Source organism: Sinocyclocheilus rhinocerous, unplaced genomic scaffold (assembly GCF_001515625.1).
Source record: "Sinocyclocheilus rhinocerous isolate Xijiao unplaced genomic scaffold, SAMN03320098_v1.1 scaffold4379, whole genome shotgun sequence".
In the NCBI taxonomy this organism is placed as follows: Eukaryota; Metazoa; Chordata; class Actinopteri; order Cypriniformes; family Cyprinidae; genus Sinocyclocheilus; species Sinocyclocheilus rhinocerous.
The window spans coordinates 1,230-14,111 of NW_015655640.1; the positions used below are offsets into that span (position 1 = coordinate 1,230).

A 12,882-nucleotide genomic window follows, 5' to 3' on the forward strand; every position below is an offset into this window, starting at 1 on the left:
GACAGGTGGATTGCCGCTGCTGACACTGCCGTCGATCTAGGTGGGCGTGGCTTCAGCAACCAGCTCCCGCCTTTTTGCCCATTTTCGATTATTCGGGAGCGGCGTGCGGTGACGTGCTGCCAAGATGGCGATGGCCCGCTCCGCCCACTTTGAGCTTCAAAAACGCTCTTCAGAAAACTACGGGTGACGTCACGGACACTACGTCCATGTTTTTATGTAGTCTATGATTTTGACATCGTTTTTAATGTTTGTTATGTCGAAATAGGAAACAGCATACAAAATATACAATTTAAATGGTTGACAAATAAATAAAATATTAAGTGCATAAATAAATAATAAAAATATGTTTTCATACATACAGTTAGCCTATATTAACAAAACATAGGCTATTTGTTTATTTATTTACTTATAAATAACATAGGCTAACAGTGATGTGAAAAGTAAACATCAATTAGTTTAGCAAGCTAAATACTTTTTAAGCTCATTTGTTATTCTTTGTATTCATTCACTTTGTGTTCTGTATCGTTGTGTGCGGCTCATTGGAAAAGGCGTTGGAAACTGTGCTGCTAAACCAACAGAGTGCAGAGCGCCCTTTGATAGAGAGACTCGTTTGCTCTCACCAGGCTTTGAACATTTGAAATGATAATCTAATTCTTACAGGTATGAATTGTGATGAGGCACAGCTAAACTGCAAAACAAAAAATGAACTCCTGATAATAATAAGCATATTTAATAACACGTATTAACGAATTAATTTTACCCCGTAATGCAAAACAGATCATAGAAAATAATTTAATAAAAAATTATGAATAAACCAACTGAGCAACGCCTTTCTTTATTATGAAAATAATAATCTCCTCTCAGTTATAGTTGGGTATTTTTGATTATAAATTTGACCGTGTTAAATATATCCTTTTATGTACGTCGCCTATATGTATGTATATATTTATTTTAATCACCAAATAATAAACCCGTTTGGCAACACCTTCCTTTAATATTAAAATAATAATCTCCCCACAGGTATTTTCGATTATAATGTTGACAGTGTTAAATATAACCTTTTATGTATGTATGTATTTTAATCACCAAATAATAAACCCATTTGGCAACGCCTTTAACACGAAAATAACAATCTCCCATCAGTTGCAGTCTGATGTTTTCGATTATAAAGACGGCGGTGCTAATTATATCCTTTTATTATTAATATAATTCCTGTTTATTTATTTATTTTCATCACCACATCCAGTGATGGACCCCTGACTCTCTCATAGGTCGTTTAACTGCACGGTCATTCCCAGTGACGTAAAAATGCCAGGTTCTAGATTTTTCGTCCTTATCTGGGACGCTGCGCCAATCGAACTGCTGGTTGGCGTCCAGTAGCCAATCAGAACCGTCCGTGGGCGGGGTTTGGCTGATTTCCAGTCTCTTGACAAATGCGCAGGTTTACCCATATTGCCGGTTGACAATATCAGTGGAGGCTGCAAGAATGCAGTAGAAGCGTTCTCTGCTAGGATTAGAGAGGAAGAATTATCTATAAAAAGCCCGATTTACATAATAGCGAGTAATTCTTCTAGCGCACTCAGGCACATACTGTAGAATAGGGGTGTTGTGTTCTCACCCAGCTGCACTGTTAAAACTGGACCGGAGGTGTTAAGAATAAAGAAATAAGGACTGAACATGTCTGTGGTGGGAATTGATGTGGGTTTCCAGAACTGTTACATCGCTGTTGCCAGGAGCGGCGGCATTGAAACCATTGCAAATGAATACAGTGACAGATGCACTCCGTAAGTATAGCATTGCCATCCCTGTAAAATGATGCTGTGTGTTGTTACGCAACGTTTGCTGTTGCCTAGCTGGCCGTGTTCCCGACCCAGTGCATTTTGCTCCTGCGACTTTGTCCGAAAGATGCTAAGCCTCCGCGCATCTCCATTTTTGCATGAAATTCCGAGCGTTAACCAAGTGCTATCAGTTTAACCGCTGTACGAGTCTTGTCAGTGTTTGCTACGCCCTGAAACGCGTCTGAGAGCAATGCTAAAGTAGGCTGTTTTGTGCTTTTATTTATCCAATTAGCTTATTATCACGAGAACGCCGAAGTCCTTATTTGATAATGTGAACAAGAGACACGCACGGCGTAATTCCCACCTGTCTTTCACACATCCAGTCGCTTGTGAAATGGATTAGAATGACTGTTTGTGGCTTTTCACAAGTGCTTGTGGTGCAGGAGCACCGCACGAGAACGGTATAATCTGACACCCTTCATGGGGTGAATCCACGAGACTGTGACCGCGGAGTCGTGCAGGTTGTTCGGTCGACAAATCCACACTCTCTCGTTTGGGCGCGGCAGCACATACAATCCAAATAAAATGCTGTAAAACTAGATATTTTGTTGGAAATGTTTCACAGACTCGGTTTTGGACAATTGATCTGAAAGGAAATCACAATTGAGCTGTTGTAGGGGGTCACTGCGGTTCTTACTCAAATCGAATTATATTGTTAGCGCATCCTCAGTTTATGCTGCAGCACGAGTTACAGATGACACTGATTCTTGAAATATAATGGGACAGAACACGTCCCACAACTTTACCTGCCATCGGTTTTAATATAGCAACATTTGCACTGAAATTAATCAGAGATGATGACTAGAATGTTCTTTACACAAATGTAGCTTTCATTTGATTTTCTTAGAATTTTATCAAAATTATGACATTATATGACGACTAAAAACCATAGTCTTCACACCATAGCTTCATGTCAGTTAATATATGTAATAAAAATATTATTAAAAATTTGTTTCTAGGCTATATCCAGAGAGAAAAACATTTCTCAAATGATCTTTTATGTTCCACAAAACAAAGAAAGTCCTACAGTTTTGAAAAGACCAGGGTGATTAAATGGTGACAGAATAATCTTTTTTTTTTAATTTTTTTTTGGATGAATTATCTTTTAAGGCAGGGCTGTCCAAACTCGGTCCTGGAGGGCCGGTGTCCTGCAGAGTTTAGCTCCAACTTGCCTCAACACACCTGACTGGAAGTTTCTATGCCTAGTAAGAGCTAGCTTAGCTGGTTCAGGTGTGTTTAATTAGGGTTGGAGCTAAACTCTGCAGGACACCGGCCCTCCAGGACCGAGTTTGGACAGCCCTGTTTTAAGGTCTTCTTTATGCATTTTACCTGTTATGAGTTAAACAAGTCCACAATTGTAAAGGAAATGTTTGGGATTTTTAGAAAATCTATCTATCTATCTATCTATCTATCTATCTATGAAACATTTTCTCTCTGGTAGTGACAATCCAATAGATGGGTCTGAAAATGAGTTTGAAACATCCTGTAGTCTCATTCTATGCATTCTATTAAAGTGAATTAATATTTCACACAATATTGTATCTGACGTTGACATATTGATTGCTACTATAGAAATCACACATTTTGTGAAAAAATGGAAGAAGTATGAGGTTGCATCCAAACATGTTAGAATAATCTCAAACATAGATTGAACACGTTGAACAGCTTAATCCAAACGAGTTAGATTTTTTTTCAGTTGGTAGCCTGTTTAATTCTACTAATAATTGTCACTGTCATAATTCTAGTGGTTATGAAATGCAGAAGTCACCTTATAAGAAATTATATTGAAGGCCTCTAGTTGCTAGCAGTCTTGATATGCCTTTTCAAATCTCAAAGGCTTATTTCACACCATAACATGGTATGCGACTCAGAAAAGACTTGTGATGAGCACTAGTGAAGACGCTGTCCAAGGTGCTGATCCACACCCTGCACATCCATGTTCTATAATGCATCAGTTTGGAAATAAAATATGGAGGGTGTCGTCACAATGTATGGTACATTTATGAACATGTCATCTTTTCCAACAGAGCATGCATTTCTCTGGCCTCTAAAAATCGGACCATTGGAAATGCTGCTAAAAGTCAGGTACGAAAGGCTGTTTATTTCATGCTTTCTAATTTATTAACATTTGAAATGTTTGCTAATCATGAAATTAGGTGGGATATTAACCAATAAACATGCCCCCTACAGATCATAACTAACTTTAAGAACACGGTTCATGGCTTTAAGAAGTTTCACGGTCGAGCGTTCAATGACCAATTTGTTCAAGGGGAAAAATCCAAGTTGCCTTACAGCCTTCACAAACTGGACAATGGCAGCACTGGAATAAAGGTGATACACTGTGTTTTGCCATCACTTTGAAAATTGTTTTGCTATTGTAGATCACCGTTGCTTTGGACAAAAACATGCAAAACATGAATAGTTGTGTGCATATTAAATGATTCAGGAATCCAGTATTCTCAAGAACATTGCAAAAAGCAATAGAGTGAAACTTCTAGAATGTTAGAGATTGTCTTACATTTGCATGGCCACAGGTACGTTATCTGAATGAGGACAAGGTGTTTACCATCGAGCAGATGACTGCCATGTTGCTCACCAAGCTGAAAGAAACGTCTAAGCACGCCTTGAAGAAGCCTGTGGTGGACTGTGTGATATCTGTGAGTGCTTCTAAATCACTGAACCTAGCATATTTCCAGTAGTGCTCTTGACATGGCTGTCATCTCTTTGACATCTTTGGCTTTTTTTTCCAGGTCCCCAGCTTCTTTACGGATGTAGAAAGGAGATCTCTGATGGATGCAACTCAGATTGCTGGGCTGAACTGCTTGAGGCTAATTAATGACACAACAGCCGGTCAGCAAAATTAAGCTGTTGATTTTGTATTTTTATGTTGTCATTATCTAACTAAACAGACAAAGATAACCTAAAAATGGTAGCATCCAAATTAACTGGTTTTATAAAAAAATATTATTTAACATCCATGAGTCAACCTAAATACATTGATTTATACCAACAGAACTAATGTTTATGTCACGGAATGCCAGGAGAGACAAGGTAAGTTCCAAGTGCAGTTTATTGAAAGTAACAAATAATCAAAAACAGAAATGAAAACGTGGCAAAAAGGTAATCCAACACAAGGAACAGATAACACTGTGAACTATGAACAGCATCGAAGAACAGACAAGGGAATGACAAATACAATATAGCCGCAATGACAGACAGAGTGAGCATGGTATATATAGATGGGATAAAGAGTAAATGACTAACAGGTGAAAATGATCGGAACTGATAACCAGGTGCTCATGATCAGACAGAATGACAAGCAAGGGACTATGGGAATTGGAGTTGAACACATAAAACAAAGAAACAGGAGAGCGACCTCAAGTGGCCAGTCCAGGTCACCACAACCAGACACTGTGACAGTTTATGCATTAAATTAGGTAGAAATAGCTCTTTAAAGCGATAGTTCGCCCAAAAATGAAAATTTGCTGTTAATTTAAACGTAGGTGACTTTTTTCTTTAGTAGAAAGAAGATTTTTAGCTGAAACTGTGGTCCTTGGTGATCCTTAAATGCAAGTCAATGGCTACCATCACGTGAGAGTCAAAAAAAATAAAAAAAATCATATACAGGAAACATAAAATTAATACCTGCGGCTTGTGACAATATATTAAGGTCTTATGAAGCAAAATGATCAGTCTGTTCAAGAAACAGAACATTATTTACAACATAATTACTTGAAATCCAAAGCCTCAGATGTCCGGTTTGTGAAAAAAAAACATTTTTTTGAACTTGTTCTAGTTGAACCAGTTCACCAAATCAGACAGAACCTTCTGAAAGCAGCATAGATCTACAAGTTACTCAATCAAAGCTCACTTTCGGATGTTTTCCGACAGTCACTGTGACTCAAAATGAGCCAAAATACCAAAATAATATGGTCCTATGATGCCGGTTTTTGCCAACTCATTCAGTGCTTCAGTTCCTCCAACAGTAACAGAACTGAGGAAACAGTTCAGACTTGGGCCAAAGACAAGCTGCTTATACGAGCATGCATGAACCGAGAGCTTAAATGAAGGGGCGAAATAAAAGTTTTCATGGTTTATGTAAAAAGGTGAGCTGAGGGTGAGTAAATTAACAGCAAACGTTCATTTTTGGGTGAGCTATCCCTTTAGGGTAACAAATGCGAGGTACCACTTTTTACAGTTTGCATGTTGTTGAAAAACGAACTACACAAATCTAATTTTTAACTACATAAAACAGGCTGCATGCCTATTATGCAGATTTACTGTAAAAGTTGATTTGCATATTCTACATGTGTTAGAGATTTCAACATGATATTAACTCTTAATGACTAAATAAAATGCATACACATTATATATAATATGAATACATACTCTCTCTCTCTCTCTCGTTATTGCTGTCATGACAATAATTAGCCCTTTTTAGGTTGCCAATCCCCTTATCTAGCTGAATGTGTGAGAGTGTTGCGGAAGCAAAATGAATGTGTGATGACTGACAAAAACATGATTCATGAATCAAGTGATTACAATTTCCTTCCCTTGTGTAATGATGTTTTCTTAGTCATGTTCAACATCTTTGACATAGTAACTGTTTGCAGTAATAATGCTGTTGGCTAGTGTTCCCTGTTGGGTAACTAAACAGTTGTTTGTGTTATGCACAAGTGGTTTTAATAACTGTGTAGAGTGTTTTTTACTTCTAACTTCTCCTTCAGCCATTTCATGCCAACAATTTCAAGCAGGATATTAGCTACTACAGAAAATAAGTCATCATAAATAGGCTATTTAAAGGGGTCATATGATGCGATTTCAAGTTTTCCTTTCTCTTTGGAGTGTTACAAGCTGATTGTGCATAGATAAGATCCCTGAAGTTGCAAAGACTAAAGTCTCAAAACCAAAGAGATATTCTTTATCAAAGTTAAGACTCTGCCACGCCCCCCTAAAACGGCTCATTCTAACACGCCCCCACATATCTACCCCACTATGTGGAAATATTTGCATAATCCCGCCGCAAATGTGCACGCAAAGAAAGAAGGCATGGTGTCAGTAACCGCAGTTAGTGTTGAAGCAACCATGTCAGGGAGACGCTGTGTGTTTCTAAACGAAAGCAAAAGCACTTTATTTGGCCTTCCGAAAGAAGATGCATTTAGGAATCTTTAAGATTACTTACAACAGAACAGCAATGCATTTTATGGACGACCGTTTCGTGAACCTAGGAGAGGAGGTAATGCGGAGTGTGTGTGTGTGTGTGTGTGAGAGAGAGAGAGAGAGAGAGACAGTGTCACATCACAGTGGAGTCAGCTGTCTTAACCGTGGCTTGTGTACTGCAAACACATACCAGCTTCGTCACTGTGATCACTGTGTGACTCTGTTCCCCTTTTGGGCTTGAACTGATGGTAAAACTAATGACATTATTTACTGTCTTTACTGTCTTTTTGAAAGATGAAGCTCGCGATTATGGTAAGGGGCGTTACATTTCCGACGAGTGCTTGCGGTGTTCAGCCAATCACAATGCACTGGGTCAGCTGGCCAATCAGAGCAGACTGCGCTTGTCGGAAGGAGGGACTTTGTAGAAAACGAAGCGTTTGAGAGAGGCGGGGCATAGAGGACCTACAATAATGTACAGTATTTGAAAAATAATGTGTTTTTTGAACATTAAAGCATGTCAACATATTCTGTTACACCAAATACACAAAATAATGATCTTTAAAAAAGCATCACATGACCCCTTTAAGCTCCCAAGGTGGATAAGTGCAAGCCAAATATTTGTATCTAGTGATGTTCCTACTTTGCATGCTGTGTCAGGGAATTATATGTATAAGTTTTGTGTGTCGATTATGCGATTCAAGAAATACAATCATAATGGTCTTAAATGATCCCACATTAAGTGACACAAGGTATTCCTCGTACTGGAAGCATTGGAATTCAAGTTTGTATGTTTTTAAAATAGTATTTGTTGTAAAAATAAGATTACATACAAACATACTGTCACGGTGTGGTGCGTGCACCGTGGAGCAGGTTGAGGAGGAGCCAAAGACGGAGAGCCAATGAGCCAGGGCAACAGGGAGGATCCAGAGGGCCAAGGCGGAGCAGATGGCGGAGGTGGGGATCCGGAAGGCCGCGGTGGAGCCGGAGCGACAGAGGAACGAGGTGACCAAGGCGGAGCCAGAGGCAGGCAGAAGCGGCAAAGGGGCAGAAGATGGCAGTACTGAGGTGATAGGAGGAGGCAGGTGAGGGAGGGTGGTGGGTGATTTGTGAGTGCCAGGGTTTTCAGGGATGGTGTGTGCTGCCGACATACACCAGATTGCAACTTCCAACATCGGGAGCACAGCAGACAGGGGAAAGACCTCCGTGGTCGCAACAGGACAGATAGATAGTTCATAAAATGGCGGGGGAAGAATGGGCATGTCTACATATAAATCCAAATCAAAGTTTATTAAATCCCCAGAATCTTGCTGCAGCTCACCCTCAGTGGTGGTGCAGTGGGCGTAGCTCTTCACCAGGCCTTTGTGCTTCCTTGCTTCATCCACCGGCGCATGCTCAGTTGCCGGCTCTCGCACCTGGTCAGTCGTCATATGGCTCTGGCTCCAGGGCTATCCTCAGCTCTGTCACTCTCTTTGGCGATGGCTCGTCAGTCGCGGCGGGCTCTGGCTCTCCGTCTGTGGTGGGCTCAGGCTTTGGCACCTGGTGTCATCGTCCGCGATGTCCACAGTCAACGGCGATCCACAGGACACCTGCACCCACTCCACAAAAGTGGCGAAATTCCCCCGAGGACCATCTATGGACAACCGCGCTCTGCACTCGTCATTCAGGCTGGTCTTGTAGAAAGTGCAGAGGCAGTAGTCCGGGTAGTGGGTAAGGTTGGCGATTTCCACGAATAGTCTCGTATGATCCTCGACGGAAAGGTTCCTCTGCTCCAGCATGAGGAAGCAGACCGGGTCATTCATGACAAGAAAAGAAAAACTTTCAAAACAGAAAATAAAACGAGGGGAACACGCCACTATGCTTTTCTGGGTCCAGTCTTCTGTCATGGTGTGGTGCGGGAGAGAAGCACGAAGAAGAAGCGGATGAAGGTAAACAGTCTTTAATAATCCACATAAGGGTAATACAGACGAGACCGGACAAACAAACACTGAACTGAATACAACTTATATATGGGTGCTAACAAGGGACAGACAGGTGAGGAGGATCAACTAATAATGACAAAACGAGAACAGGAACATAACCAAATATGGGCACAGAGGGAGAAAACACAAAAAACAGTCCATAACTGTGACACATACATTGTTTGTATGTTTATATGTAATCTTATTTTTACTTTTACTTTTGTGATATAGACCTAAGGGTCTGAAATAAATAAATAAATAATAATAATAATATAATCATTTAAATAAATGTTATATTATCTAAATTATAATAATAATATATATCATATACGTATATATATACGTATATATATATATATATATATATATAGAGAGAGAGAGATACTGTATGTGTGTGTGTGTGTATATATATATATATATATATACACTATTAACTGTCTTGATATTTACTTTGAAAGTTGATGCTCGTGATTATGGTAAGGGGCGTTACATTTCCGACAGGTGCTTGTGGTGTTCGGCCAATCACAGTGCACTGGGTCAGCTGGCCAATCAGAGCGGACTGCGCTTGTCAAAGGAGGGGGCTTTGTAGAAAACGAAGCGTTTGAGAGAGGCGGGGCATAGAGGACCTACAATAATGTACAGTATTTGAAAAATAATGTGTTTTTTGAACATTAAAGCATGTCAACATATTCTGTTACACCAAATACACAAAATAATGATCTTTAAAAAAGCATCATATGACCCCTTTAATGTTCATAGTAACTCAGTAGTTTGAAACCAGCCAAAGTTAGTAAGGAATAATGTATCAGCTGGTTATTATCATAAAAAAGTAAAAAATTATCATAAAAAGGAAAAAATAGTAATTGTGGCCACAAATTCTTAATCAAAAGAATCACGCCGCGCCCAAGTAGACCGTGTTCCAGTAGAGAAGTCAGAAAACCAAGACGGATGCGTCCATTGTTAGCAATACTTGTCGATTAAAAATACATTAAAAGTGGTATTTTGCACAGATAATGCCATAGTATCATGTCCACAAATAGAGGTTGGATAGTACTGTGTGTGCACCACTGAGTTTATTGAGACACCGCCTAACATAAGTGTTAATAAACAATATATTACTACTGTTTCTCTTCTGTTGATGCACTGAACAGACATATTGGATTCTGAAGTTGGAGTTGTTGCGATTCCTCCAAGATTCCGAGTCGGAACTCTTGGCTTGGGAGCGTGTTCCATTTAAAAAGTTCCTACTGGGAACTCGGAATTTCCAACTTCCGAATACAAATGGAACACAGCATAAGAATCCATTCATTTGTGACCATGTTTTATTAATTCACTCGTTTAGTGAAATTTAACCAAAAGCCACTTAACCACAGCAATTTAACCAAAAAGGTAACGAATTAGAACAAAGTGACCAGTAGTTCTACTTTGTTCCCTTGTTTTATTTAAATCATGGCCCCTTATTGTAATTGTTAAATCGTGGCGACGTTGTGCTAATTTGTTCCCTGTTTTTTTTTTTTTAATAATGACCACGTGAAGTCCTTTATATGGCTTCCATTGATGTTAATAGTACCATAGATTTACAGAATTATTGTTTAAAACGTTAACTGGATATTTTGACGAATTACTTTTAGAAGTACTCTCACCTCTGTCGATTATTAGAGTCCATAAGTTGTTATTTTTTGCTATTCTTGTTGCAGTGGCCTTGGCCTACGGCATCTATAAACAGGACTTGCCAAACCCAGAGGAGAAACCCCGTAATGTTGTGTTTGTTGACATTGGGCACTCATCTTATCAAGTCTCCATTGCTTCCTTTAACAAGGGAAAATTGAAGGTCTGTGTTATTCATATCTTTTTATGTTTACTTCAAAGAATTATGTTTAATCCTTCACAAAGCTGTTATCAAAGGTATTATCTTTCTTTCAGGTGTTGGCTACAGCATTTGACCCATATTTGGGAGGACTCAACTTTGATGAAATGCTTGTGGAATATTTCTGCGAAGACTTTAAAAACCGTTTCAAACTCAATGTTAAAGACAACCCAAGAGCTCTTCTAAGGCTCTATCAGGAGTGTGAGAAACTGAAGAAACTCATGAGTGCAAACTCTTCTGATCTCCCTCTCAACATCGAGTGCTTCATGAATGACATTGATGTCCATGGGAAAATGAACAGGTAATTCAATTATTTTTGAATTTAGAGTTTAGAGTTTAGACTACTGAAGTACTTTTACCTCAACGTTCACATAACATCTTTTGTAAATACTAGAAATGTTATTGGCTGTTGTAAGTAGGTGCAAAGTGTTGGGAAATGAAATATATGCAAATTAATAATTTCAGGCTTAATAGAAAATAGTTGGATTGATGATTTGAGCAGAAACATGTCATTCTGATTGGACACAGGCCTCAGTTTGAAGAGATGTGTGCTCATCTCTTGATGAGAGTGGAGGCGCCGTTGAAATCGGTCATGGAACAAACAAGTAAGCAGCAGCCGATGGCCCAGTTCACCAATGAATCAGTCACCACAGATGTACAATTTAAATCCATTGCTAATTTGCATTCGTCCTGGTACAGAGCTTAGCAGAGACGAGATCTATGCCACTGAGGTGGTGGGCGGAGCCACCAGAATCCCGGCCATAAAGGAGAGAATCTCAAAGTTCTTCGGTAAAGACATCAGCACCACACTGAATGCAGACGAGGCTGTAGCACGCGGATGTGCGTTACAGGTAAAACAGACTCTTAAAGGTGACATATCGTGAAAATCTGACTTTTTCAGTGTTTAAGTGCTTTAATCGGGTCCCTAGTGCATCCACCAACCCAGAAAACATGAAAAAGAACAACCCAGTAATTTGTTTTTGGTAAGCCTTTCTCTGCAAACTTGTAGAAGATGTAGATGTAGAAAGGGGATCTTATTATAATATTACCGCCCCTTAATCTGCAAGTTTCCACCCACTGCGCCGTCATTGGGTTTTCGCAAGCAACAACGGTGTACGAGTTTTAACGCCATGGTGAACGTTCGAGCAAAGCATCATGCACAGTTCGAGCATGCACAGTTGAGTTGTTGCATGCATGTTGCATGTTGGCTGCACAGATGATTACAGAACACCATTTGTGACCCTGGACCACAAAACCAGTCATAAGGGTCAATTTTATGAAAATTTATCTCAAAGCAGCTTTTCATTGATGTATGGTTTGTTATGGTAGGACAATATTTGGCCGAGATACAACTATTTGAAAATCTGGAATCTGAGAGTGCAAAAAAATCAAAATACTGTGAAAATCACCTTTAAAGTTGTCCAAATGAAGTTCTTAGCAATGCATATTACTAATAACAAATTAAATTTTGATATATTTACAGTAGGAAATTTACAAAATACCTTCATGGAACATGATCTTTACTTAATATCCTAAAGATTTTTGGCATAAAAGAAAAATGTATAATTTTGAATCATTTTGACGCATACAATGTATTTTTGGCTATTGCTACAAATATACCCCAGCGACTTAAGACTGGTTTTGTGGTCCAGGGTCACATTTAGAGTCCCAGCCTTATTGATTTATTTACTGTATATTACGCTGCTGCCATACAGATCTAATATAAACATACAATTTCTTTCCCAGGTGCTTACCTTCACAGACATAACCGACAGTTCCGACAGTTTGTGTGTGTTTTTAACATTAACTTGTGTGTATTTGACAGTTTAAGTGCAATAAGACATAAAAGACATAAAACATTCCGTGTGACAGCCGCTTTCTGTGCGCGGGCTTCAGATGTGTGCGCTCAGAAAACCATATATCAGTAGTTTAAACTAATATGGCTTTAAAGGGTTAAGTTCACCCAGAAATGAAAATTCTGTCATTAATTACTCACCCTCATGTCATTCCAAACCCGCAAGACCTTTGTTCATCTTCGGAACACAAATTAAGATATTTT

The 12,882-nt window shown here is 39.2% G+C and overlaps 1 protein-coding gene across 2 annotated transcripts in view; it reads left to right on the forward strand.

Moving 5' to 3' along the window:
* Window positions 1-1,455: 1,455 nt before the first annotated feature.
* The window catches only part of LOC107718856 (heat shock 70 kDa protein 4L-like), a 34,342-nt gene continuing 22,915 nt past the window's right edge, over window positions 1,456-12,882 (forward strand). For both annotated transcript variants that reach the window (XM_016526091.1, XM_016526092.1), the window contains exons 1-9: window positions 1,456-1,784; window positions 3,866-3,923; window positions 4,029-4,169; window positions 4,373-4,495; window positions 4,589-4,688; window positions 10,654-10,787; window positions 10,880-11,124; window positions 11,352-11,428; window positions 11,523-11,674. In XM_016526091.1, the coding sequence (XP_016381577.1) occupies window positions 1,678-1,784; window positions 3,866-3,923; window positions 4,029-4,169; window positions 4,373-4,495; window positions 4,589-4,688; window positions 10,654-10,787; window positions 10,880-11,124; window positions 11,352-11,428; window positions 11,523-11,674 (1,137 nt within the window). In that variant the 5' untranslated portion in view covers window positions 1,456-1,677. The remainder of the gene's footprint in view (window positions 1,785-3,865; window positions 3,924-4,028; window positions 4,170-4,372; window positions 4,496-4,588; window positions 4,689-10,653; window positions 10,788-10,879; window positions 11,125-11,351; window positions 11,429-11,522; window positions 11,675-12,882) is intronic.